The 26,853-nt window shown below is 36.1% G+C and overlaps 5 protein-coding genes across 10 annotated transcripts; 3 read left to right on the forward strand and 2 right to left on the reverse strand.

Moving 5' to 3' along the window:
* Positions 1 to 204: 204 nt before the first annotated feature.
* On the forward strand, positions 205 to 2,861 carry NitFhit (NFT-1 protein). Of its 4 annotated transcripts, none has more exons than XM_043412792.1 (7): positions 205 to 549; positions 1,106 to 1,342; positions 1,422 to 1,577; positions 1,674 to 1,880; positions 2,111 to 2,266; positions 2,391 to 2,559; positions 2,721 to 2,861. In XM_043412792.1, exons 2-6 carry the CDS (start codon positions 1,187 to 1,189, stop codon positions 2,550 to 2,552), a joined length of 837 nt encoding a protein of 278 aa, XP_043268727.1. In that variant the 5' UTR covers positions 205 to 549; positions 1,106 to 1,186; the 3' UTR covers positions 2,553 to 2,559; positions 2,721 to 2,861. The 4 variants fall into 4 exon arrangements, with proteins under 4 accessions (XP_043268727.1, XP_043268725.1, XP_043268724.1 ...); XM_043412790.1 differs by having other exon boundaries at positions 206 to 549; positions 2,054 to 2,266; positions 2,712 to 2,820; XM_043412789.1 differs by having other exon boundaries at positions 209 to 549; positions 2,054 to 2,266.
* On the reverse strand, positions 2,587 to 3,941 carry EMC3 (ER membrane protein complex subunit 3). Its single transcript, XM_043412793.1, has 3 exons — positions 3,713 to 3,941; positions 3,244 to 3,500; positions 2,587 to 3,050 (listed from the first exon to the last, which is right to left on the reverse strand). Exons 1-3 carry the CDS (start codon positions 3,859 to 3,861, stop codon positions 2,677 to 2,679), a joined length of 780 nt encoding a protein of 259 aa, XP_043268728.1. The 5' UTR covers positions 3,862 to 3,941; the 3' UTR covers positions 2,587 to 2,676.
* A 2,300-nt stretch (positions 3,942 to 6,241) lies between these two features.
* On the forward strand, positions 6,242 to 20,530 carry Pvr (PDGF- and VEGF-receptor related). 2 transcript variants are annotated; one of them, XM_043412694.1, is made up of 22 exons: positions 6,242 to 6,667; positions 10,188 to 10,321; positions 10,532 to 10,715; positions 10,868 to 10,998; positions 11,137 to 11,287; positions 11,411 to 11,550; positions 12,014 to 12,185; positions 12,282 to 12,405; positions 12,980 to 13,173; positions 13,243 to 13,409; positions 13,503 to 13,638; positions 14,120 to 14,260; positions 14,413 to 14,574; positions 14,678 to 14,817; positions 14,930 to 15,089; positions 15,156 to 15,256; positions 15,480 to 15,855; positions 15,972 to 16,140; positions 17,057 to 17,342; positions 17,582 to 17,913; positions 18,321 to 18,426; positions 18,539 to 20,530. In XM_043412694.1, the coding sequence occupies exons 1-22, from the start codon at positions 6,610 to 6,612 to the stop codon at positions 19,217 to 19,219; spliced, it is 4,245 nt and encodes a 1,414-aa protein (XP_043268629.1). In that variant the 5' UTR covers positions 6,242 to 6,609; the 3' UTR covers positions 19,220 to 20,530. The 2 variants fall into 2 exon arrangements, with proteins under 2 accessions (XP_043268629.1, XP_043268630.1); XM_043412695.1 differs by having other exon boundaries at positions 17,090 to 17,342.
* Positions 20,531 to 21,177: 647 nt separating this feature from the next.
* On the reverse strand, positions 21,178 to 24,431 carry Pak3 (p21 (RAC1) activated kinase 3). The gene has a single exon (XM_043412696.1). It carries the CDS (start codon positions 23,699 to 23,701, stop codon positions 22,169 to 22,171), a length of 1,533 nt encoding a protein of 510 aa, XP_043268631.1. The 5' UTR covers positions 23,702 to 24,431; the 3' UTR covers positions 21,178 to 22,168.
* Positions 24,432 to 24,475: 44 nt separating this feature from the next.
* LOC122406893 (WD repeat-containing protein 61) lies at positions 24,476 to 26,844 on the forward strand. Of its 2 annotated transcripts, XM_043412697.1 has the most exons (8): positions 24,476 to 24,595; positions 24,686 to 24,858; positions 24,953 to 25,062; positions 25,228 to 25,397; positions 25,596 to 25,834; positions 26,180 to 26,273; positions 26,346 to 26,439; positions 26,529 to 26,844. In XM_043412697.1, the coding sequence occupies exons 2-8, from the start codon at positions 24,856 to 24,858 to the stop codon at positions 26,791 to 26,793; spliced, it is 975 nt and encodes a 324-aa protein (XP_043268632.1). In that variant the 5' UTR covers positions 24,476 to 24,595; positions 24,686 to 24,855; the 3' UTR covers positions 26,794 to 26,844. The 2 variants fall into 2 exon arrangements, with proteins under 2 accessions (XP_043268632.1, XP_043268633.1); XM_043412698.1 differs by lacking the exon at positions 24,476 to 24,595 and having other exon boundaries at positions 24,660 to 24,858.
* The last annotated feature ends 9 nt before the right edge of the window (positions 26,845 to 26,853 follow it).

A 26,853-nucleotide genomic window follows, 5' to 3' on the forward strand; every position in this document is an offset into this window, starting at 1 on the left:
GTCGGTGATTGTCAGATAAAAATCGATGTTCGTCGAAATTATTTAATTAGGAAAATCAAAAAAAAAACGTGTCACGTTGATTTTTTTCGAATTTTGAGAAACGACTGTGTAAAGATGGCAACCACGGTCATGGCAACAGCCAGCGCAGATAACGAAATACTCCAGAATCAATGATTGTCAGTCGGTAAAATTGTAATTTTCTGTATACCTCTATTATCCTTTCCCATTTTATTTTTCGTTTTCGTTTTTTGTTCTTATCAATTTTATCTTAGTGAAAAATATAATGGAAGCCTCGAAAAAAACAACAAAAATAAAACAAAAAAATGTTATCTTGCATTTCCGTATGGGCACAATCTACTGCGAGAGATCAAAAATCGGAGTCGAGGACACGAGAGTAGGACGGAGTTTCGCAATTTTATTTAATCGCGTTCTAACGTATACTCTGTTGTACCATATTATTTGAAAGTTTTAATAAATATTTCCACACCCGTTCCTATATATTATTCTTAATTTTTTGAATATTCCATTCATGATGATTCGACAATTCAGGTAAGAATTGTAGTGGAACCGATTAACACTAAATAAACTCACATCGTTGCTTTTCAATTCGAGATGAATACGATTACTCATTATACTTATAAATTAATTTATGAAAAAAAAGCATCAATCCTGTAGGGATTTATCCGATTTTTCAAAGTCATCAAGTACGTTGACTCTCCATTGTTTTATCGGAAATCAGTTGTCATCACTTCGAAAACTCATTACGAAGTTTCTCTAAAACGACATAAATAATTTGGATCAAATTTTGCACGACAAATCTACAATCATAGTAAAAGAAAAGAAGAAATGCATAATTGTGTTGAATTAATGAATGATTTTGGCAAAATGCTGAGAAATCTCTCTTTTCAACCTTACATTAATGAACTTTGAGCTTCGAATGTTGTTGCTAAATGGTTGACATTACTATGCACATATCCCTGAATTTTTTTTTACAATCCAGTTTAGAGACAGGTTCATGGCTAAAATATATTCGATTTCACCAAGGTCGTTCATTTTCATATGGAATGAATAATGAACAGTAATTAGGAGATTTTCTGTGTTGCAGGAACTTAAATTGATGTTTGCAGATAACCTTTTCCTATAGTGCACCCTGAAGGTAGATTGTTGACAGGGATTTTAAATTTACATGTGTTTTTGTCATATCAGGCAAGTAACACGCTTATTATCAACAATGCCGAATCCATTAGTGGCGGTGTGTCAAATGACAGCAACTTCTGACAAAAATAAAAATTATGAGATTCTGCGGGACTTGGTTATTCAAGCGAAGCAAAGAAATGCATCTGTAAGATCCGAAACTTTGCCTGATCTCAGGGAGCATCCCATGACTGTGGAATCGTGGAACTTTAAGTGATATTTTGCAGATTGCATTTTTTCCTGAAGCTTGTGATTACTTGGCTGACAATAAAAAAGACATTGTGGCATTTGCTGAGCCTTTAAATGGACCTACAATGGAATTGTACAAAAAACTTGCAGCCGATAACAAAATCTGGTTGTCTTTGGGTGGATTGCATGAGAAAGTATGAAAATGTTATTTACACAATCATCCACTGAGAAGGTGAAATCAAATCGCATAAAGAGATAATGAATCTATAGCCGTTGGTGCAACTCTCTAGGCAGAGGATTCCTCCGAAAGAATCTCCAACACTCATGTTCTAATTGATCACAAAGGTGATCTTGTGGCTGCTTATCGTAAGATTCATCTATTCGATATGGAGAATAAAGATGTTGGTGTTAGGTTGATGGAATCAGATTATGTAAAGCCAGGAAGTGAAATTACTTCACCAGTTCCAACACCAGCTGGTTCTTTAGGCCTCAGTATTGTATCCTTTATCTCCTTTTGTAAACTGTTCCAATTTTTTAAATGATCGATAAAGGAACATCGCTATTGCATAGGGATAAAAACGATAAATGATTACATTCATGAAGTCAACCGAACTTTTCAAAGTAGCTTATTTCAACTCCTGGAATTTTGAAGGACCTTGACATTCAAAAGTGTTACGATATGCGTTTTGCCGAAATGGCGATTGCTCTACGAAACATGGGAGCCCAGATATTAACATTTCCATCAGCATTCACTTATCAGACAGGAGCTGCGCATTGGGAAGTATTGCTACGAGCTCGAGCTATTGAAACTCAATGTTACGTAGTAGCTGCTGCTCAAACTGGTACTCATAATAAGAAACGTGTGAGCTGGGGTCACGCGATGGTAATGAAGGAAAAAATTTAAGTACTTTCTTCCTGGAATTGCGAGTAAAATTTGGAAATTCCTCTAAATAATATTTCGTTTTATTTCAACGTCAAATACTCGACGAACGTGTCATAATTTCCAGATCGTGGATCCGTGGGGTACGGTTATCGCACAGTGTCCGGAAAATACGGGGATCGCGGTAGCCGAGATTGACCTTGATTTATTGAATAAAGTTCGCAAGAATATGCCGTGTGAGAATCATCGTCGTACAGATTTATATCCGATGATCAAACCTCAAAAGTAATCAACGGGTAGGTGGACGAATAAACGTAAACCAATAACTTATCAAGTTGGTTTTATAAATAAATGCTTTTTAAAGATGTAGCTTATAATAAGAGTGATGACAATAATCATGATTATAAATAGACCTAATTTGATTTACTTTGATGGTATATATTTTCGGTACTATCAGTTTTGCCATCGACACCTGTGAACTCAAGATCGATGCCATTGAGCGCCCAATTGTGCTCACAAATCTCGAGCGCTTCCCATTCCGATTTGAACGCAGCTTTTGGATCAGGAGGCATGGACATAGCAGCCCCAGATACCTGATCTTGCAGCAACCTCGACGTGTCCGCTGCATTATTTTCTCCCAGCACCAGAGTATAGATTGAACGAAGTCCAAATACATTTAGAAAATACCAAGATGCCGAAGATACCCATGCAGCATCCAAAGTTGCTAATTCTATGCCCCGTTGCAACATGGGTTTGAAGCGCAGTGTCAACGGGAATGGTACCTTGGCTGATAATTTGAAAAAATATTTATCAATGGTACGCAATTTGTAAGATGACTAATACATTGACATTTGTAATTGTTGAGTTATTAATATCATTGCTTAAACACTTCTTTCACTTTTTATTTTTCTCTTTATTTTCATTTTATCCCTAGCCTAAATTACTTTTAAAGTATTCTAACAAAATAACAGTATACGTACTTGTTACAAAACCAGAAAACATCCAGTTAATCCATCCACCAATGAGTACCATAGGCAAGACATTAGTAACGTTGCCTTTCAACATGTCTGTCATCATACTTGGATCGGTCATAGGATTCTGCGATACTGGTGGTCGTTTTTGTGTTTTAAAGTAACCAGTTTCAGCATTGTTGAAAAAGTATCGTCTCATAAGAAAAGCAGTTTTGGGAATGTACTGTCCATTTTCACGAAGGAGTCGTGATCTTATCATCACTTGGCTATGAAATTTAAATACACAACATTTTTTGTTTAATATGTTTCAAGGAGATATCTGCATAGATACCAGCATCTCGTAATCGAAAATAATTTATGCGAACTGAGATGTTCTCAAATTTTGGGAGGCTAACTAATTAGAACTTGAAAACTCTACAACTGAAAATCGATTCAACCAAGGTTTTTCCATTCAGACCCCACATCGTCTGCCACTCACCTGTCTTGCACCTGATGAACCTCGACCTTTTTCTGTGATGCAAGTAAAATAGATACATAATGGCGTATTATGCCTACGAGAAACGTTATCACAACTATTGGCAAAAATACCCATCCTCGAATATTAGGATCGAGTAACAATTCTGCCATGATTAGGACTATAAAAATGCTAAATTGATCACAATCACAACCTACAACCAGGGCCTACAAAAAGTTGCCTGAGCATAAAATCAGCCGAAGGTTTGTAGTAGAGAGAATTACGCGTGGTCTCGGATTGGAATGTGTGATAGTTTACTATTTATTCGCTAGTGGCGTTATCGTCGACTGCAGCAGCTACTTTTTTTTCAGGAAAATCGAGATATGAATCACCCACCGCGTCATTATGGGAATCAATGGGAATGAATAGAAAACTTTGGGATTCTATTTCCTGTAGCATCAAAGTTCTATTACGATTAGATTTTCTTGAAGAATTATGTTGTATTAAAGAATGGATCAAATAATACTTTTTACTAATACGATACCATACGATCTCAATTATACGATCAATAAAATTTGTCATTCTCATAATTTTGTTCTAACCACGAAAGAAATAGTGTCGAATTTTCACAATGAGTGTGAAATAAATGTGAATTCCTTTTTTTCGAAATGTCGTTTATTTAAAAAAACGTCATATTCGAGTATATATTTTGGGGCAGGGCTCGTGCAAGCTATTTTACTTGGTTTATTCGCGAGCCGCTGCCACGTCTCAATTGATTTGTTTTTTTTCTACGCTGGCGTGACAAACATTTTGCAGGATGAGAAACAGCTCCAAAACTTTTTCGATCACTTGTCTGGATACTTTTTGCGTCACTGGATATCGAGTGCGACTAAACTAGAGCATCTTGTTTCTCAACGCTTAGCCTCGAGAAACATGATATGGTTGGTTAACCCAATAAATTGTGTCGGAAATTTGGGCACGGCGATAAATACAATTATATTTATGCATGTACAATCTGAAAGTTTTTTCTCAAGTTTTTTTTGTTACGAATTCACAAACATTATCAGTGGATGAAAATTCACAAATTTTCCGTTTCAGGGAATTCTACAGAAATTTAAGGGGCCTACCCTAATTAGACGGGCAAAAAAGACTTTTTTTATGAATTTTTTTGACCAGTATAAATTATTATAAATATCGATATAAAAAGTGTTAGGCCTAAAAAATTCACGTTTAAAGTACACAATTTTTTTTTTATATTTATTTTACTCAGTTTTCGTACGGAAAAATGCGGGAGAAGACAGCTCCAAAAAAAAGATGCGATTTTTGATTTTTCCAAAAATGACAAGATGGCGGCCATTTTCCCAAAAACTACGAAAAAGCACTTTTTTTTTCATCATTTTTTGCAAAAAAAAAATAGTTCCACTTGAAAATTCAAAATTCGTATGATATGTGCTTTAGCTACAGTCATAAAAAACATGTGGTAAAATTTTGATAAGGATCGGTTGAATAGTTTCGGAGATTTGATCAACGAGCCATCCAAAAACGTAATTTTGAGAAAAACGCGTTGAAACAAAGGCATACGCGGTACCTCACTGGGCGGTGCGTATCGGAGGAGCGCTCAGGCTCAGACAGCCAAGTAAACCTCGCTCAATTTTCGACAACCCCATTTTCGCCATATCATTTGTGTTGAAAATTTTTTAAATATATATATTTTCATACATTGAAAAACGATCAATACCCAACACATCCGAGCCGGACATTTTTATCGCTAGAATAAATACAAGCGGGAAGGCCGAAGCGCACAGAATCTCCGAGTCTTCAGCCAAATATCGTCCCACTTCCGGTTGAACTTGGGCGTACACGTATGGAAATAAACGAAATGAGCGAGCCGATAATTTGAGTGGCTTCGTTCAATATTTTCGGCTGCTCTCGCAAGTGCCGTTTCGGGGGCGCAATCAACGGGTATTTTGTCAGAAATTTACCGAATCAATCATGCTCGATTTATTTTTTTACACTCGTTTCATACTCGAATTGTACACATTCTTAAACAAATTATTATTTCGTTATAAACTCATCCAAAACTCCATTAATTCGTGACATTCCGATCTAAATCCGAAAATAAAAAATTGTCAAGTGTCTTCAAATTCTGAGCAATAGAATTTCCGTTACTTTTGAAAAAAAAAACACTCAAGTCCGTCGGTACGTGTTACAGCACCGTTTAAGTTATTATTGCGATAATTAAATCCACCAAAGAATACACAAAAGCCGCTTGTCCGTGCAGGAGAATGAGCGTTGTTTGGCTCGTGTAAAAAAACGTGGGCGGTGTGATGTATTCCGTTTATTTTTTTTTGGTAGGTCCCCGTACGTCGAAATCGCCTTCTCCTGCTTTCCCCTGCCGATAACTCTTGTCAACTGGTTGCAGGAAAAAAGGGGTAACAGAGAAGCGTGTGCGGCTGTCTAGATTCGTGACGTGAAGTTGAGAAACGTTCAGTGGGAGGGGTAAAGCATTTTTATCAAGCTCGCATGATGGCTCTGTGCATCAGTGTGGAGTTGACTTCGGTGCGCGCCAGTGAGAATTCCAATTCCAGATACATGCACCTGTACACTTTCGAAATTCTCGTTTCTCAAATTTCCGATTCGATATCGTTCGGCTTCGTCTCTTCGCGTACTTAGTGGTTCGAAATAATTGACCATGTAATATTTTCGAAGTTAGTGCCTGCGAGCTCGTGCGGAACCGGTCAACGCTTATAAATATAATTTTTAAAAAATAAATCGAGTACTTATTCCGGTCGAATGAATGATCCAATTGATCGCGATAAACGGTGACGCGATTATTGCATCAATTGAATATCCAATGACATCGCGTGCTCCATCATCTTTCGAGAATCGTGGCTCGGACTATGGTGACTAATTAAAGAAAAATGTTCCGTACATTTAAAAAATCTTTTGGCTTCTTTATCGTCGTTTTACTATGCCAAGGTATTTTTTTTTCTCTTTCTGATTTTTCGTTGCGTTAATTACATTATTCATTTCTGTTAAATTTTATCAAGGCTAATAACTTTAAACATTTTTAGTGTAACAGGAACGATTTTAATAACAGTCGTTCCGTTTTTATTCTTTCTTTGGGCTTTACCGATTTTCTCGTACACTCCACGCATGCCTCGGGCCAAATGACTCGTCGACTCGTATTCGAGCGCCAGTTACTGGCGAGCGTGTATACTCACCGGATCACGTGGTACCCACGACGCCCATTGAATCATACAATGCTGTTTTTTTTCTTTTCTCAACACCGAAGATGCCATTTGAAATGAAAACTCATGTGTGTGTGTGTGTTTGTGTGTGTGTACACCTGTTCGATTTTCACAATTTCTCGCAGCATCTTTGCCATTTTCAAGCGCTCGTGAAACAAGGCGAAGACGACCGGCTGCCCGAATCCTCGACAACATGCTCTCGATTCCTTGGGCTTCGTGCATCTTGCTTACAAGTCACACTTCTCGTTACCGTGTGCATCATACATTCCTGAGAAACCCGTACTTTCTATACCGTTATACGAACAGGTTGAAATTCTTTCTCAATCATAAAAATAACTCGACACTTTCATTGTTTCGTAATGACGTTTAGAGGTTAGAGCAGACATTAAATTTGACGGTTTCTTTTCATTTCACACGCGAAAACGAACTGAAATTCGTTGAAAATTTTCGAATCGCAGCAGTCCTTTTTCTGCGCCCCGTTTTTAAAGGAACGTAGAAAACGAACGAATCGCGAATATCGATCGTGTCTTCAACATATTTTCAGATAACAGAAGTACGAAATGGAGATAAACGTTCGGGAAACCCTACAAAAATATTGGTGATTTTCTGAAGTAGGCAAATCCCGGGACACTGATAAAGTTTCAAATCATATATGGCACTAGGATATTTAGACGCTCGTCGCGAAGGGTTATTTCATAAAAGTTTTTCACATTTCGGAAATTCATCGAAAACACTTTTATGTAATACCGTAAAAATTTGAAAACTCTCTTTCCATATTCGAGATTTTGGGAATCGAAAATTTTAGTTTTACGTGTTTTTTCACTGCAGACAAAGATACACAATTTTATGCTACATGCGGAACTCTCTGGCAGACTTTTTTTTTAACTGTCACTTGTAAGACATTCATAAAAGGATATCTATTTTTCGATTATCGAAAATTTTCTCGAAAATTCATGTTTCTAGGCCCCTATATAATAAAAAATTTATCATTTTTATAATTTTTGCTTACTTCGCAAGTCATATTCGAGTTTCCAAATTTTCATCTTTTAAGCTTGTTTTGTTTCACAGTAGGATCGAATCGTAGAAATGGGAACAGTACGATTCCTAAATGGATTAATGAGAAGCTTATTTTTTAATTTGGCTGTCGTTCCGAAAGGGACCCTCTGATTTAAATATCCAGCTTTTGCATACGTATTACGTGCAAATGATATTACGACTGAAGTCATCATTTTTGTGTGTCGGTAGCCGACTAGCGACGCGCACAAAGCAGAGCGTACAATAGTATATAGGGAATGGTGCATGGTTTCGAAAACTTTTTTTCCGATCAGATGGATATTTCAAGAACCTGTCAAAGCTTCGCGGACCGTCCTCAAAATCGGCATAGTGAAAATTTTACAATTTTAATGCTGTATATAGTATTTAAAACCTCTTAACCTTATAACTCTTAGGATTGCATGAACATTTCAGAATTTTAAGGAGTTAATTTTTTATTTTTATCAAATTGATACGGTGAATATTTTGATGGCTGTCATCAAAGTGACCAAGACGCACATTTTATATGAAAAATCTGCATCGAAAACATAAAACAATTATATTGTGAAAATTGAGATCTTAAAAACAGATGATTTACAGTGTCTGAAATTTTTTTTTGGTTTCGTTTTCGATTAAATTCGAAGATCTCATAAGGAAGAGCCCAAATTCGAAGCGTCCCTTTCGGAACTGTATCCTCGAATTTCTAGAAACTGTGAGCATGTTTTTTGGGCTCTCCGAGATGTCATTTTTTGAGGCTTCGTTTTGACGGTGCTTTCGATCTCACTGTTTCGACGCACTGCATTATCGCATTCATCTGCTTATGAATCTCGATCGCCAATTAAATGATCGTTAAAAAATTCTCATTGTGCAATCGTTCGAAGATTTTCAATGGTGTTAAGCAAACAATAATTTGGAAAAATCGACAACCTCAATTCAAAAAATACCGGATATAAAAAAAAAGTTTTCATAAATTAGCACCCGAAAATAATTCTACCGCATTCCCAGAACGTAAACTTAAATGTTATTTTAAGAGAGACTTTGTGTTGTTTATCCGTAGGAGAATTACATCGAACCAGACTTTTCGAACGTTGTTAAAAATAGTCCGGTAATATCGTAAAACAAATTGAAGCACACACCGACGTATTAATAACGCCGCGGTTAATTCCTAAAACGTGTCAATCGATTCCAAATCTCAGCAAAAACGATCCTTTCAAGAAAACAACAATTTTTCAACCGTTAGAAGTATTTATCAACAAACTATTCAAAGTTCACAAACTTTTGAATTTTTTTAAACATTCGAAAAAAAAACAATGACCTAAATTAATTAATTAATGAACAATTAATTATTGATTGACTAATTAAAAAACAATGAACGCAGTAACTTTATTGTAACAATAAAATAAACAATAAACAATATAATTCATTATCTATTGATTAATTTTTATTTTTCATTTATAATCAATAATTTATTTTAAAAATTTTCAATTTATTATTGTTTTTATATATTTTATAGTATATAGAATAATAAATGAATATTATGATATTAAATTAATATAAAATAATAATAATTAATGTTTATTTTATTTTGTTACAATTAATTAATTAATTACCAATGAAATGAAACAAAAAATGTAATAAAAAATAAATAAATAAAATAAACTAAACAATGAAATTCAATATAATTTCATAAATATTTTGAATCGATGTCAAATGAGTCAGTGGATTGAAAAAAGCTTTTGCAGGATAAAAACTGTTGATGAGAAGTCTCCGAAATTCCATTAAGTATTATAATCAAGCTTGTGGCTGAACGTCGAAAAAAAATTTCCCCAAATCAGTACGTAGGCGTTATTTGCTGTGGGCAAATGGAGCGATTACGTAAGATTCACGCAGATTGAAAAAAAAATGGTGTTTGAGAGCGCAAGATTCTGAAAACGATAAATCTCGGTTTGGTCGATGCTATGGTTAATGATGTTTCCGTAGTTTGCAGTCACCGGGGAGAACACCGGAGGTTGATACCAGGACTCTTATCGCTAGAGGAAAGAAAGGACTTCCGTTAGCTGTGTAGAGATTCGTTTTGTATACGAACATATTACGGACAAATATTCGAAACATTGGTGAATGGTCTCGATAAGCACGCGCAGAGCGCTGAGAAATTAGATTTAAATGAAAAAATTTCGATGCTTCTCATTTAATTATTGTTTCATGAATTTTTTCAGATTGCCGAGCACACAAACCTCAGCTGTCACCTGACGAGCCGGAGATCTATATTTCTGAGGGAGAAGCCCTCGAGTTGGCGTGCACGAGTTCGAAGAATATACAATTTTACTATCCCGAAGACATCGGATATTCGGTGCGGAAATGAATTTTTTTAATCCTCCCTCCAACGGAATATTGTGAAGGAAAAAGTAGCAGCAACAAAAATCCTTTTTTTCATCCTTCATTTGAGATCGTTTTCATCGAAAACTAATCGACCAACTATTGGAATCGATCATAAACTCCGCAACCACTGGGATCAACATTTATTAATATTTTTCATTTTATTCGCCTGATTTTCGAGCAGCTTTCTACCTCGGTCGCAGATCTGAGCAAACAGGATTTGGGAAATACTCAAAGAATAAATTTTTCGAGAAAGGACACCGTTCATGGCGACACCGGCTGGTATGGCTGCGCCGATCAAGATGTCGAAGTTACACCAGGCGTTTATGATCAGCCCGATGTCAGCTGGACCTACGTTTGGGTCATGTGTAAATATTTTTGACTATTTTTTCTCAATTGAAAAATTTGAAAATTTTTCACTAAATATTTGAATTCTGTGTGGATTTTCTAACAATAATTTGGTGCGAGGTAAAGCTTATAATTCCCTGATAATATTGGCAATGAAAATTATTTGTTTCAGCAAACTCGAGTTATTTCGTGCAGACCAATATCTTGGAATCTATAAGAGCAGCTGTGGGGGAATCGGTGGTTATACCATGTCGACCAACTTCGCCGGCGTACAACGTCACGCTTTACGCAAACCATGAAACAGTGAGTCAACTACCATTTTCATGTATTTTATGCAGCATTGTTTGAGAGTATAAACACGTTGTTCCTAATAGAGAAGTTTCTTTGAAAATTCATTATTTCGAATGATTCAAAGTTAATTCGGTTTCTTTTGTTAAACAGAAAGTCAAATTGGGCCCAGACGTTTCGTACGATCCCAAATTTGGTTTCAGAATACGGAATATCACATGGAAAAAAATCGGTTACTACACGTGCAAGATCGAGGATGGTACCGGGGAGACCCAAGAACTCAACTATTACGTGAACGTTATAAGTAATTCGAAATCAATCAACTAAACGTTTGAAGAATCATTCAATTGTTTGCACGATTTGTGACTTCCGGAAACAAGGTTCGACTTTTTCGAGAGGTTTAATGAGGAGAAAATTTGTGTTTCAGAACATCAGACTTTGAAACATCCGAAAATTGATGATAAGCCTCTGAAACACGTGACACGAGGACAAACGCTTTACGTCAATTGTTCAATAACTCTCGAGCTAGATTTGAATCACGTTCTCAATTGGACGACTCCGCAAAAGGTACGCATTTTAGTATCCAACACCATGAAACTTGGTGAAAAATAATATTAAAGTTTGCATCGTTAGAAGGGACGCTGAATTTTTCAATGCGATCATTCGTCATTTTTATTTGCCCAAGAAAAAGCCCAAGTTAGCTTAATATTTCGAATGGTCAAAACTTCGAGTAATTTCCTAGCTCCGAAAACTTCGGAGCTAAGAAATTAGCTGTTTCGATAGAATTTTTTTTTTTTGGGATCATCAAATCGCAGCAAAAAAGTCGAGTGTGTTGTGCCAAAAGAATGTTCTTTGTTTCGACCGTTTTCAACAAGAATTTTGTTGAATTAGCAAATTTATATACTTTTTCCAAATGCTGAATAGAAAGTTTGACACTTGAAAAGTTTTTTTTTGTTAACGGTCTAAACGTCAGTTTTTATAGCACAATGTAATTGCTAACTGCTTCTAAATGTTGACAGTTTTATTTTAGGATGCCAGAATCTCGCAACGAAAGATCGACATACCATTTGGGAAAACGTTACAAATAGTAGTAGCTGAATTAGTCATCGACGGAGTGACCGATGCTGACGAAGGCGAATACGAGTGCACCGTCACTACTTATTACGATATTAAAAAAACACAAACGTACATAAAGGTTCATGGTTCGTATTCAAGTTTCTTTTGAAATATTTGAAAAATTTGTGTCAAATGGAGTACAATTGTTTTCGAATATGACGAACGGCAATCGACATTTTTAGATCCTAACGTCAAGTACATACGCTTGAAATCACTGGACGATGATTCGTATTACCAAAAAAAGGACGGCGATAGAATTCAGTGGATGGTTCAAGTCGACGCGTATCCTCAGCCACTGCTAAAATGGTAATTCATCCAAAATCTCAGTAACAATTGAAGCCAAATTTTAGTAGGAAAATGAACGGTCTTCATCCCACAATTTCAGAGGTATTCATCGAGTTCACAGAGTCAATGGAAACGTGATTTTCAGAATTTTTTTCTAAATAAAAAAACTTTTAATTCCTTCAAACTTTCACGGATATTTTACCACACATTTCAACGATACATATAAAAAATTATTGAAATACAAGGAAGCGATGATGCAGTTAAAGTTCTGGGGGCAAAGAGGAAAGTTTGAATTGGCGATCCCTGGGGCGTCCCTGATTTCAACACGAAATAAAAAAAAAAACACGTTGAGACACCTTTGTGCTCGATAAAAAAATTGAATTCCAACGAACGGTACACAAAAGAGGAAAATCTTTCGAATTTTTCTTGTCGTTAAAGTTCGAATTGTTTTCATTAAATGGAAAACAATAACAGAAAACTGCCTTCGAAAACTCAACGAAATAATTGAGATTTTAAAAAAAATGTTCACCCATCTCCATTTGTTTTATTCGTTTTCATATATTTTATTTAAACTTTCATTGGAACTTTGCAACAGGCTCAGCCCACGAGGTCATGACATCGTAGGTTCATGGTTGAGTCCCGAAAGATCGAAGTATGCGATTAACATTTCATCGACGATGGCAATTCTGCGGATAAATCGTCTGGATTTGAACGACATGGGAGTGTATTCCCTCCAAGCTACGAACGCTGAACAAATTGAAACTCTGAATTTTACTTTGGATGTGTCAGGTAATAATTCGGAGCTGGCAAAAATAGTTATAAAAGGAAAAATCTCTTGAAAATTCTCTTTTTTTTTAGCAATACCCATACCGATGCTCGACAAAGCAAACACGTTCTACATGCCAAAGCAGAAAGCAGTTTTTCGCTGCGAAGTGGCAGCTCACCCAACACCAAATGTGACTTGGAGTTATTTGAAAGCACCGAATTATCCGTCACTAAACGAATCAGAAATCATATCGCTCAAGGTGAGTTGACTTCGGAAAAGATTTTTTGAAAATGGTCGATTTTAATATTTGAAAACATCGTACATTCGAACTAACCAACATTAATGCCTCCAGGGTGGTCAAATTATCCCCAAAACCACGACGTTTTTGTCCGTCGTCTCAACACATATCGATGTGTCCGGCCTTCTGACTTGTACCGCGTGCAATATTATTGGATGCGATGAAGATACGGCTGTTATTCTTGTTACCGGTGAGTTGCTTGACGATGACCATCATTTTTAATGTTTCATAAAGTAGAATGAAGATAAAAAATTTTTTAAACTCCATACCATCGAAAAATGGCGATGACTTGAAGTTGAAAGTGAGAGAAAATCGTTACACAAGGAAATTTACACGATTGCACTGAAACCAATATTTTTGATGAGTAATTGCGTAGATGGGGTCCCTCTCCATAAGAAAAAGTACAAAAATGGAGTGGGAATGTAACGAATAAAAATAAAGAACAACGATAAGTCGTCCTTTCTTGGATTTTTGCTTTCCAATTTTAGCTTCGTTGAACAATCAAGAGATTTTTTTTTGTGCTAACCTTTTTAAGGATCTTTCTTCAGTAATTAAGAGCTTTTTTTGACGACTACAAATAACTTATCGAGATTCTTAAAGATCTGTAGTCCCTGAAACTGTACCTCAAAATCCATTGCATATAAATGAATCATTTTTATTTAAAATTGCAGATGTTCCCGGAGGGTTTGGCATCGTAGAACGAGGCTTGCATACGATCGGTGATAACGTTGTCCTGACATGCGCAGCGTCGATCTACAATTACACAAATGTTGAATGGTTGACCGAGGATCATCGGCGAGTTGTCGAAACCGGTAAATCTCATTGGATCACTGAAAATTTATAATATGAAAAGTTAACGATTATTTTTTGCTCTGAAACATTTAAAAAATCTCGTCAAAACAGTTTTCAATTTGGCGTTTTTTTAAATATGAGAATAATAAATGGAGTATTTCTGAATTTGCAGACAGAATTTCACTCACCAATCGGACAACGAACTTCACACATCGCGTGAGCCTTGAAATTAATAATATCACTAAATTCGACAATAATAGTCAGTACATTTGCAGCGCCATTAATATCGATAGCGAAGATACCGATACGTATGTCTACACACTCGAAATGCAAGGTACTGAAAATGCAATTTACTGAAAAACAGTGTTTCAAATGTAGCGTGTTTATGGCTTTTTCTAGTCAATATTTTATCTATTCATAAACACTGTTTATTACAGATCCTCTCGCGCCATATATTTACGAGACGAATATGAACCGAACAGAGGTAACTTATGACCTTTCCACCGAAGGACACAAAACTGTTGTTCTCAAGTGCTATGTCCGAGGAATGCCCGTGCCGAATATAACATGGCACAAGGTAATAGCTTACAATTGATGATCCAATTGTTGGTGCATTAACCGAGTGGTCGCTTCATGGAATGGAAGCGTTTACGAAAATCCCAATTCATGAAGATCTTATTTTCATTCAGGACGATACGACAATCAAACCTGGCGAGCAGTACATGTTTCTTCACAAGCATCAGGAACTTCATATTAAATATTTACTGGATGAAGACAGTGGGAAGTATTCCTGTAAAGCTAGCAATCGTTTTGGAAAAGATGAAAATTATCAGAGTATTTTAATCAAAGGTATGTTGGCAATCACTTTTTCATAATATTCAAACGGCTTACGAGAACGTTTCGAACTTTTTTCAGCCAAAGCAGTTCCAAAGTCATTGATCATCTCCATCGTAGTCCTCGTGGTTATCTGTGTGATACTCGTTATTTATTTCACAACAAAAATTCATCGAGAGAAGGTGAGCATTCCCATTGAAATTTGTTTGGGTTTGTTTGGTATTTGAATTAATTGGTGTATTAATAACTTTGGATTAGAAAACACTTGAAATCACTCTTCGAATCTTTAAAAATTTCTTCCGATAAGCGAGATTTTTGTGGTATCACATTTTCTATGGGAATCACATTTGAAAGTCATGCATTGGAAGAAGAATTTTGATAAAAACCTTTGATATGAAATTGAAGGTAATCCGGAAGCAACTAATGGAGGCGGGTCTAACACACTTCGAAGAAGGAGCTCTGGAGTGTTTGAATCCCGACTTGACGGTCGACGATCAAGCGGAATTATTGCCCTACGACAAAAAGTGGGAATTCCCACGAGAAAAATTGAAGTTTGGCAAACAATTGGGTTTCGGTGCTTTCGGTGTTGTCATGAAAGCTGATGCTCACGGTATTTGTGAGGATGAGGACGTTACCACTGTCGCTGTTAAAATGGTTCGAAGGTCGACGGAATCGACTTACATCAGGGCATTGGCGAGCGAACTCAAAATCATGGTGCATCTTGGCAAACATCTCAACGTAGTCAATCTTCTTGGCGCATGTACAAAAAATATCGCGAAACGTGAGTGGCTCGAAAAAATACTACTTTGACAAGAGCTGTCAAAAATTTATAATGAGCATCAAATAGATAGAAATAATACAAAAATCCTTGTGAATTTTCCATTTTTCATGTCACAGGTGAGCTATTAGTGATCGTCGAATATTGTCGCTTCGGAAATTTGCACAATTATCTACTCAGACATCGTGGCGATTTTATCAACCAAATCGATCCGAACAGTGGAAAATTCGATCCCACGATTGGACTCGATTTACTTGTCAGAACTACCAGTGTCGGAAGCAACAATAGGTACACTTTATTCATTGCTAAATGTTCCAATTTGCATCCCCGAAGCACGCTTGTCATGTAACAAAAATTGTAAGAAGCTCTCGATTCGAAATCGAACTTTCAACGAAATTTTTTAGGTGGAAATTTTTCAGACGAAAATACAGAAGAATCTCGGAACTGTAAAACCTTTTCAAGGGGAAGGAATTCCGTTTTATTTGGGTCATTTTGAGAATTCTCTACAATTTTTTTTGACATTCCGTTTGCTAAATTTGTTCATGTCGACTATCAGTAGAATAACTTCTAAAAACGGTTACAGAACTTTTTTTGAACTTTTATCCAGAAACTTTTCACCTGCAGCATAACTTTTGGTCAATTGTGAGCAACCGCATTATACCAATAAATTATTAAACTACAGCATTGTGCTACGAATTTTCGAATGTCAAAGTAATAATAGCAATAGATTTCTCACATACTTCATCACACATTAATTTAACATAAACGATTGCGGTAATGAAAAATAGTTCGTAACAAACTTGACTTTGACGTATTCTGAAAAAATATTGGCAATCACATAAATCAGACCCCCGTGACAATTTGATTTAGTATTTTGTAGAATGTCTCAGAAGCTATAACGAACGATTATAATATTACTATAACTAATCGCAATTTATTGTTTTTTTCATCAATCCTTCAAAATTTTCTTCTAATTTGATATGGTTAAGGTTTATGGACTAATGAATGTTATTCTCTCAACTTAATTCCATGTTCATCGGCTGACTAATCTTCGGTCGGGCACTCACAAATACACCGTCTCTAACCCGAACGACGCGAATCTGGTGCATGTGGTCTGTGGTTGTAACATCATTTTATTCTTTCCTCTTTTGCACTTGGAAATCGGTGGTTTCCTCTGTGAATGAATTTTCTTCGTATGCAACAGAATCAAATACGCGGCACTCTTATTTTCTCGTAGTGGTAGTGCAGTTTCGTACAACAGCAATCCAAGTGCAGAGTTGGTTGGTTATACGAGCGGTGGTACAGATACTCAAAGTGTCAGTTTGTCACCGGATGGCTGCGTCCTCAGTAACAACTCGACTCAACCAGGATGGCGTTCCAATTATCATGGCGATTACAAAGATCAGAACCTCAAACCCATTTGCACGCAGGACTTATTGTCTTGGGCATTCCAGGTTGCACGGGGAATGGAATATCTCAGCCAGAGAAAGGTCAGTAATTTTGGCTACGTTGTTATCGGTTACTTTTTTAGTGTTTCAGGCTTTGAAAATATTTTTTACGGTCAAACAAAAAAGAATTCTCAAGAATTTTTCTAATTTCTAGAATTTGTATGCTTTGTGGTCTCGAAATGAATTTTACTACAAAGTTGAAGATACAACAGGAAAATTCTGTATCCAAACAGTTTTGATTGTAATGTTCATGTGGTTTTTCTTGAATGATTGTTTATCAGGTATTACATGGAGATCTTGCAGCAAGGAATATACTTCTCGCGGAGAATAACATTGTAAAAATATGTGACTTTGGTCTTGCAAAAACAATGTACAAAGACGACAATTATAAAAAGAAAGGTGATGCTCCGTTACCGATCAAATGGATGGCTATTGAATCAATAAGAGATCGTGTATTCTCAACGCAGTCGGATATTTGGTCTTTTGGCATAGTACTTTGGGAATTTTTCACCCTAGCAAAAACTCCCTATCCTGGGATGGAGGCTGAGAAACAATATCAACGCTTGATCGAAGGATATCGAATGGAAAAGCCGGAATATGCAACCGACGAATTGTAAGCATTAAAGTTCCATACGACTCTATATTTTTCCCTTGTTACATGGGATTTTCAAAATTTTGTCAAAATGTCTGCTTACTTTTCAATGTGAAATCATATAAAAATTTTCATGAGTTTGTATTTGAATAAAAGCTTCAATGCTCAAAAAATCTAGAACTATTTTATGGGATCATAGAGTATTTTTACGTGACAACATATTGCTATAAATGCACTTTTTATTTCCCTAGAAAATTTGTTTTTGTTCTTGAAAGGTGGTGAGATATTTTTAAATTTTTAAGTAGTAACTTTACTTTCTACTGCATTCCTTTTCTCGATTGATCATTATTTGCAATTCAAAATATCTGTACTAATCTTTGTAGTGCTGCAAAGGTATGGAATTTTACTAAAACTATTCTTCTATTCAGGTACGACATAATGTTGCGCTGCTGGAAAGCTAAGCCAACATTGCGGCCAACTTTCACATCTCTGGTCACTAACATTGGTGATTTGCTTGAGGAAAGTGTCAAAGAGGTAAACGACCATTGGATAAAATGGACTTTAATACTGAAAGACGTAGAAATATTTTCGACACTTAAATGGTGATAAAAATGGTGATGAAATTAAATAACATTTATGTCCACAGCACTATATAGATTTGAATGCCCCTTACATGGACATGAACACGATGATTTTGGAGAGTGGAAAGGACGATTATCTAACAATGATGTCAGCGCCCGATCATAACATCCTAACATCACATAACCGCGATTACGTAAATTCGACTTGTACATCACCCGGAGCGAGAAGCGAAGATTCTTATTTACCAATGAGTCCGTCCTGTAAAGATGACCAATCGGTGATCTTTGGCTCCAAGAGAAATTCAGAAGAGAATAAATTCACGTATCCAGATAAAAAGGCTGGAGAAAACGCCAACACGGATTCAGAATCAGAAGCTGTGGAGGATTCACCGATGTTGAATGAGGAGGATGATGAACATTATTTGAAGCCAATAAACGTGCACGAGCGCAGAGCTGAATTTGCGAGACGCAATGCAGAAATAAAATCTGCAACGATGAAGAAATCAGACGAAAACATTTCCGGTTATTGCAATACACCCTTGAATCTTGGTGAACTGAACGATCGTAGTGTTGATCCGAGCAAAACCAACGACACAAATAATAAAGATTCAAATAGTTACGTTCCCACGATTATCAGGACTGTCGACAATTACGTTAACATGCCCAGGCAAAAAAATGATTTGCGTAAAGACGGTGCATCTAGTTTTAGCAATCCGAGCTACGTTTCGATTGATAATAATCGTTAAATGGAACGAATAAAAGTATTAAAATCGTTTTTATAACAATCATTTGCGTTTAAGAAATGCATGGTGATGCATTTTCATTTTTAATTCTCGACTGTTTTATAGATGAATAATTAATAACGGATATTCCGATTTTAATCATCTTTGCTTATCTTAGTGCTTGAGACAGAGTGGCGTGAAAAATTTTATATTCATTTTTTATTATTGTTATGAATTATAAATTTTTCATGACAAAAATCTTTCGAAATTCCTGAAATATTCTGCAAAATTTTAATGCAAAGGTTTTTGTTCTTTCAAGTTCTAAGAGCATCAAACACCGCGAGGACGACTTGACGCCAAGTGTCGCGGAAAAATAACCATGCGAACTTGATTCTAGCCGCGTATTGCGGAAAAATAATCGTGCGAACTTGACTCTAACCGCGTATCGCGGAAAAATATGGTTTGTCGTACTCCAGGGAAGACCGCAATTTCCTTAATCATTGAGGGACCTGAGAAACCTGAGAACAATAAGTACAAAGTTGAAATTTTTGCTATCGCTCTCGTTCAGGCAAAGCGAGTTTCCCAAGTAGTGTTCTCTCAAAAGTAATAAGTCATAATAAAAACTGCTAATTGTTGTTGAACAAGCAACGTATCAGGATTAAAAAAATATAGCTACGTTCTTACTCGTGCATAATATCTTCATTAATTGTTACCTTATACATTAAGTTTTATATGAACATTAACAAAAATTAAATGCGTCTCTTCGCAGGTTAAGTCTCAGACTGTCACGTGCATTGATCCGAGGTTCCAATTCACATCTCGATATGGTATTGGTAGATTTTTTCAAGTGCGGACGTGAACTTTTCTGTGATACCCGCAAAGTTTTTTTTATTCAGAATTTTGTATTCAGTAAATACTGAGGTATTTACTGAATACAAAATTCTGCAATTGATTCTGACAAAGAAAAGCTCACCCCCAGTAAAGCGCAAATGAATTTTGACATTTTGAAATATTAAGAAATATTTTATCTGCGGTTATAGAAGTACCGCAAAGAAAATCATACATTTTTATTCCCCAAATTCCGAAGAAAAACGTCGAGTTAAAATGATATTGAAGGAACTTGGTTCCTTGCGCAGGATCAATCCTGAATCAAAGCCGAAATGTGCCATCCAGATACTTCCAAGTTTTCCTATGGCCAGGTACTTCCATAAACCAAATTAAAGAGAAACAACGTATTTTCGAAATTTATCGCGGGTCACTGTGAAATATGAACCGAACTTGAATCTCGATGTACAATTATTTTTTATTAAAAATAATATATAAACTTCTGTACAATTTCTCAATCACATTTGTTATTTGCCCATCAGTACACGACCAACGCCTCATCCATTGTTTTTTTGATGAAAAAAAAACCATTGTCGAAAAAACATCCACTAGACTTGTTAAACATAGCGTAAAAAATTAGTAATTTTTATAAAATTATTTTTTTTCGGTATTATGATTGACGATCAGTGATCATGAGTTCTGAAGCTGATTGAACAATTCTAAATCTTGATCCAATTGTAAAGCTTCAAAGTTCTGATCTCATAAAAGCTTGGATGCACGTACTATGTGTCGTTGAAAACTCGAATCCTCGGTTCACGCTGTTTGAAAACCAATTTCGGGTCATCAAAAGCTCCAAGCGAACTCATCACGAAGATGTTGTGGAAACTAATATATGCAACGCGAAAGGGAAAGCGGTTGTCGAATTCACATCGCATGCTTATCGTGCTTCTTACTTGTGTGCAGTTCAGGTAATAAGGTAGCTTCATAACCCCACTGCAAAGTACAGTAACTTTACAAGTCAAGGGAAATCGGCCAATCTCGAGTACAGATACGCTGCTAAGTCTCCAAGTTTCTTTTCCCGGAGCTTGAAAATAAAATCTTTGCTTCGAAAAATAGGAAGTATCGCGCTGTGGGTAAAAAAAAAAAAAATACTGCCGTTGAATTTAAAGTGATGTTGCAAATTTATATTATTTCAATACAAACGTTGCTCTTTTTTACAAATACACGACAGTATAATAATAATAATATATACAACATTCAGGTTTTTGCTCGTTGGCACCATTTCTGTTTCCGTTTAAAAAAAGAAGAAATAGATTTGGTCAAAAATCCGTGTATAAGTTTACGAATTATTTTTGGTTACGAAAATGTCGAAAAGTGTAGATACACTTTTATATAAAAAAAAGTCTCTGAGATCAGAGACTTTTTTTTATTTGGTCCTATCTTTATAAATACTCCCTCCTTGAAACGTTTCATTACAGTTGGTCAGTATTCTTTAAGCAGCACTTTAATCTCAAATTGACAATAAATATATTTTTCCTCTGTTTTTCGTCATGGTACGTAAAAGCAAAAATATTTATCATCCGACCACTAGTTGAATTTAGAAACCATTTTCGATTATAAAACTACAACTGTATGAATGACATGCTACGCTTCAAAAATACATGTTTTGCAATTATCGACGTAAAATTTCTTAAAATCATTCATTTGGCACTTGGTTTAATTTGTTTTTTTTTTTTTTTTTTTTAATTTCTTTCACGAATTCCACCAAAATATAGAATTCTTTACTCAAGCTTATAGTCTTTGCACAAAATAACCATTGTCTATGTAAATTGTTACAAAATTGGGTGTAAATCGCATCATAAAAATTACAGAGAAAACTCTTGGCGTGTGAAAATCAACTTGTATCACTAATATGTAGTTATTTTGGAATTGTGGCGCGTGCATTGAACCTTTACAGATTCATGCGTATGCACTAAGGCGGAAATGTATAACGAAGCAATGTTGCACAGATTGTGTTTGAACTATTGTATTTCAACACAATTTTGATGCTTCCCAATGAATTGATCTTCATATTGAATTATGTTGAAAGTTACTTTTTGACACTGAACAAGACCCAGTACGAAAATACCATCTTCAGAAACAGAAACACTAGAAAGCTTTGTGCAGTATCTTTTGTGCAGCCCTTATGAGGGGTGTCAATGTCGAAAGCTCAGCACAATTCTGAAGAAATGGATGTTCCAATAGTTCTTCCGCGGTAGCTCTTTCATCAACTTCGACAGCGAGACAACTTTCCAAGAAGTGTTGAAAATTTGGACTAAGACTTTCCCAGCGTGGTACTGATGGTTTTCCAATAGCAGCAATGAGGTAGAGAGCTCTGAGCGGTGTTTCTTTCAGATAAGGTGGTTCCCCTTCGATCATTTCAATAGCCATTATCCCGAGAGACCAGATGTCAACTTTTTTCCCATACCGTTTCCTGGTTACAACTTCTGGTGCCATCCAGTACGGAGTGCCTACCATGGTCTGTCTTTTTTCATCACCATCAATATTTGCGCAAAATCCAAAGTCGGTAACCTTGACAGCTCCATTCATGCCCAACAGAACATTATCACTTTTAACATCCCGATGAATAATGCCTTTTCCATGGAGAAAACTGATGGCTTTAAGAACTTCTCTACAAACAGCGGCAATTTGTGCTTCTTTCATAACAGTTTCCGTCACCACATCCGTCAATGGCCCTCCTTGCAACAACTCCATCACAACCCAAAGATGCTCATCCACTAGATAAGCATCGAGAAAATTGACAAGGTTAGGATGGCGGAATTCTTTGAGTACTTTAATCTCTGTAAGTATCAATTCTTTTTTTGGTTGTTTGGACATATCAATATCTTTGATTGCAACTTTTTGATCGTTCAGAGAATCCGTGGCTATGAAAACTGTTCCCGATGCACCTGCTCCAACTTCTTTGCTTCTAACAAATCTTTCATTTGGATTGCCGCGTTGACATATTCTTCCGAGCTCATCAAAAACTTCCTCGTCGCTTAATCTTGCTACATGTGATTCTGTCTTTCTTCTCAACACAGGACTTTCTGTTTCTTCAGCTCGCTCTTTTTCACGATTCCTTTCTTCTTCACAGGCAATTTCTACCTCTAATTGACAAGCGTCAAGATCTTCCAGCACTTCGGTGAGTGTCTTTTCTACTCGTTCGATGTATCGCCTTGGAGGAGGTTTCGATGGCTTGCCCATTTTTGGAGGTAACTCCGGCAGTCTGTGAGTTTGACTATCGGTGGAACTAGCAGACATAGATCCGTCACTTTCTCTCGATGCATATTTCTTCTTTGTTAATATCTTGTCAATTTCTTGCGACTCCTCTTCTATGAGATCTTCGGTAACAAAAGGTTTACAAACTTCTTCCTGAGGCTTTCGTTTGATAGAATAATTGTAAAATTTTATAGCTTGTAAGGCCGCATGAGGATGTGAATCTTGTTCGGATTTGGTGATTTGAGTATTCAGAAGACGTATCCAAGGGTCAGGAAGACCTTCCAATTGGCCAGTCTCTTGATTTTTACTAACGTGAAATTGATGGGAAACATTTGTGGGCAATCCTATTTCTCCCACGACTACGTGATCGGGAGTAGTATTTTTGTTTTTCTTGGAGAAAAATTTTGATATGCTTAGACTCATCTTCGCGCGAATCCCCGCTCCTGTGTCGGTACGTTGTGATTGTTTTTTTTTCTTCACTTTCGCCGTTTTAGATGCAAAACCTCTCGAAGAGGTACGTACGATTGAAGAATATTGTGAATGGGCGTTACTCCGAGGTATAAGAAATATTTAATCAGCTTTCGATCTTTTTATTATCACCTCCTCCAATCTCTCTTATCATTCGTCCTTAAATATTACATTCCCGGAACTGCTATTGTTTTCTCACGCCTACTCATCGCAGTATTATACTGATTTATTCTGTAATCCTCTCAATGTCGGTCGAATTGCAAATTATTGAGGGTGGCTGTACACACTTGAATTGAACGTCACACTGATTACACTTGTCCAACAAACGATTTCTTTTCACGCCCATGTGCTATTTAACTCACACTCGCAACATGTGAACAGACGCTCGTTGTACCTTTGTTTATACGTGTATATATGCTCGTGTGGAGTTTCGCGCACAGATTCGGGTGCAATCAGTAAAACAACTCGATATCCGGACTGTTCGAAATCTGCAGGTACAAAATGCGTCACATATCCATTGCAAATTTTGATATAAAAATTATTTTCAGCAATGAAATTAAACTGATATGTTCATTGCAAATTGTATCAAATAATTTCGTATGGATTCCTACATTTTGCACTGCACCAAAACCCAATTACTGATGATGACAAATGTTTTTCATTTCATACTATTGTTATTAGCATACAAAAGCGAAGGATGACTGCGTGGCCGCTTACTGCTGCATGCACAGTGCACAGTGCACGCCGCTGCGCTGTGCACGGATTTGCAATACACACGTGCCCTGGTGAATTTCATTCGTACTAATCCGTAGTTTTAATCAGAGGCAACGACGCTTTCGATTAAATTGGGTACTTTATTTCGACCAAAATTGAATGAGCTTATAAATTTGAGATTTTTTATCGTCCATAGCTTATAAATGTTATAAATTCTGCATTTAGGCGATTTGGCGGATTCGGAATTGTGTCAGCAAACCGGGAATCGCCGGGAATATCGTGATTAATTCATATGAAAAATTTACAACAATTCCTTGTTTAAAGTTACGTACAAAAGCAAATGTAAACGTTTTATAACCAAATCTCGAATTAAACACGTAATTTAGCGAAATAACATGGTTAGTGTACCACGTACATCTTATTCTTGACATTTTGGAGGTTAGTTACATTAGGTTTGCTATGCTTTGTTTTTGTGTTTATTTTTATTTTCAGTATTCGCTGATACACAAGACCGAAAATGCTCACGAAGATAGTATTTGGACCTGTGCTTGGGGCTGTCCAAAGAAAAAGAAAGAGTTACAACCGGACAATGAAGATTCTAGGTACACGGCATGAATTTACAATTTTATTTTTTTAATTAGAAACTCATCTCAGCATTTTCACAGATTTTAAGCGGGAAATTACATTCTGCGATTTCTCGAAACTTATGGTTTCAGAGCCGATTTTAGAAGCTTTTTTTAAATAAGAAATATGCATTCAATTTTCAGAGATTCTATGCGATCCAATGACGAAGATGCTGTAGAATATATTGTGACAGGCTCAGTTGATGACAATGTCAAGGTATGGGAACAGAAGGATGGTGGTCTAAAACTAAAGCATATTTTGTCTGGACATTCCCTCGGTGTTGTTTCAGTTGCAGTAAGCTCAGACGGAAGCAGTAAGTGTTTGAATATTTTCAGTAAATAAATTAACAACACAATTTTTTGTAAAAAGAAATTTAAATTCAAACTCCCTGAGAATCAATATGTGCACAATGCGTGAAACAGTTTTATAAAAACTTGGTCAAATTTTGTCAAAATTTGACACTAACAGTCCAAATTCAATCTCCAATGCTGACCTTTTGACTGATTTCAAGAATGTGCTTCGAGTTCTCTGGACTCCAGCCTCAGACTATGGAATCTGGAATCAGGAGAGAAAATATCAAGCATCGAAGTTGGTCCAGTAGATATTTGGACTGTGGTATTTTCACCCGATGATCAGTTCATAGTATCTGGAAGTCATGCAGGAAAAATTCATATGTACAGTACAGAGACTGGAAAACAACAACAGACTTTGGATACACGAGGTGGAAAGTTTACACTCAGTGTTGCTTATGTAAGTCCAAGTATATTTTTCAACATTTCAACAATGAAAATTTATTTTCTCAATAATAATTTTTTATGTTCTTCCAGAAAAAATTGAAAACAACGATGACACGAAAATCCATTTTTTATAATATACTGTAGAAGCTAAAACAACTTTGTGATTTTGTTATAAGAAAAACACTCGTGTTTCAAGAGTTTTCTATTCATTTAAAAAAAAATTTGGTATCAATGAAATTGAAAAACATTAGTGTGCACACCACACTATTTTTCATGTCACGGGTTTCTATCCAGGAATCAAGTATTTCTCACAACTTGTCAATTATGAATAAAAATATCATATAATTTGTAATTTCAGAGTCCTGATGGAAAATACATAGCGAGTGGTGCGATAGATGGCATAATTAACATTTTTGATGTTGCATATGGAAAAGTGTTAAGAACGTTGGAAGGTAATATTTTTATCATTTACATTTCATAGTTATGCTTAAAGAATTTTTATTAACACTTTGTCTTCATGACAGGACACGCTATGCCGATTCGGTCACTATGTTTTTCACCAGATTCACAGTTACTGCTAACTGCTTCTGACGACGGTCACATGAAACTCTACGATGTGTAAGTATTGTGAAGAAAAAGTTAGAAAATATCTGATCAAAACTCTTTCTCATTGAATTTTTTGTCGAATCATTCTTTGAATTTTACAGGAAAGATGCAAATGTAGCTGGCACACTATCCGGACATGCATCATGGGTCCTTGGTGTAGCTTTTGCTCCGGACGGAAAAAAATTCGCTTCGAGTAGCTCCGATCATACGGTAAAAATTTGGGAATTAGCACAACGACAATGTTTGCACACATTCAACGATCACGCAGATCAAGTATGGTCCGTGAAGTACCATCCGTACCGTAACAATTTGCTGGCTTCAGTCTCCGAAGACAAATCAATTAATTTATATGAATATCCTTTGTAATACGAAAGCATATTGAATACAACGACGAAAGCAGATTTTTTAAACAACAAATTCATTGAC

Source organism: Venturia canescens, chromosome 2, assembly GCF_019457755.1.
Source record: "Venturia canescens isolate UGA chromosome 2, ASM1945775v1, whole genome shotgun sequence".
NCBI lineage: Eukaryota > Metazoa > Arthropoda > Insecta > Hymenoptera > Ichneumonidae > Venturia > Venturia canescens.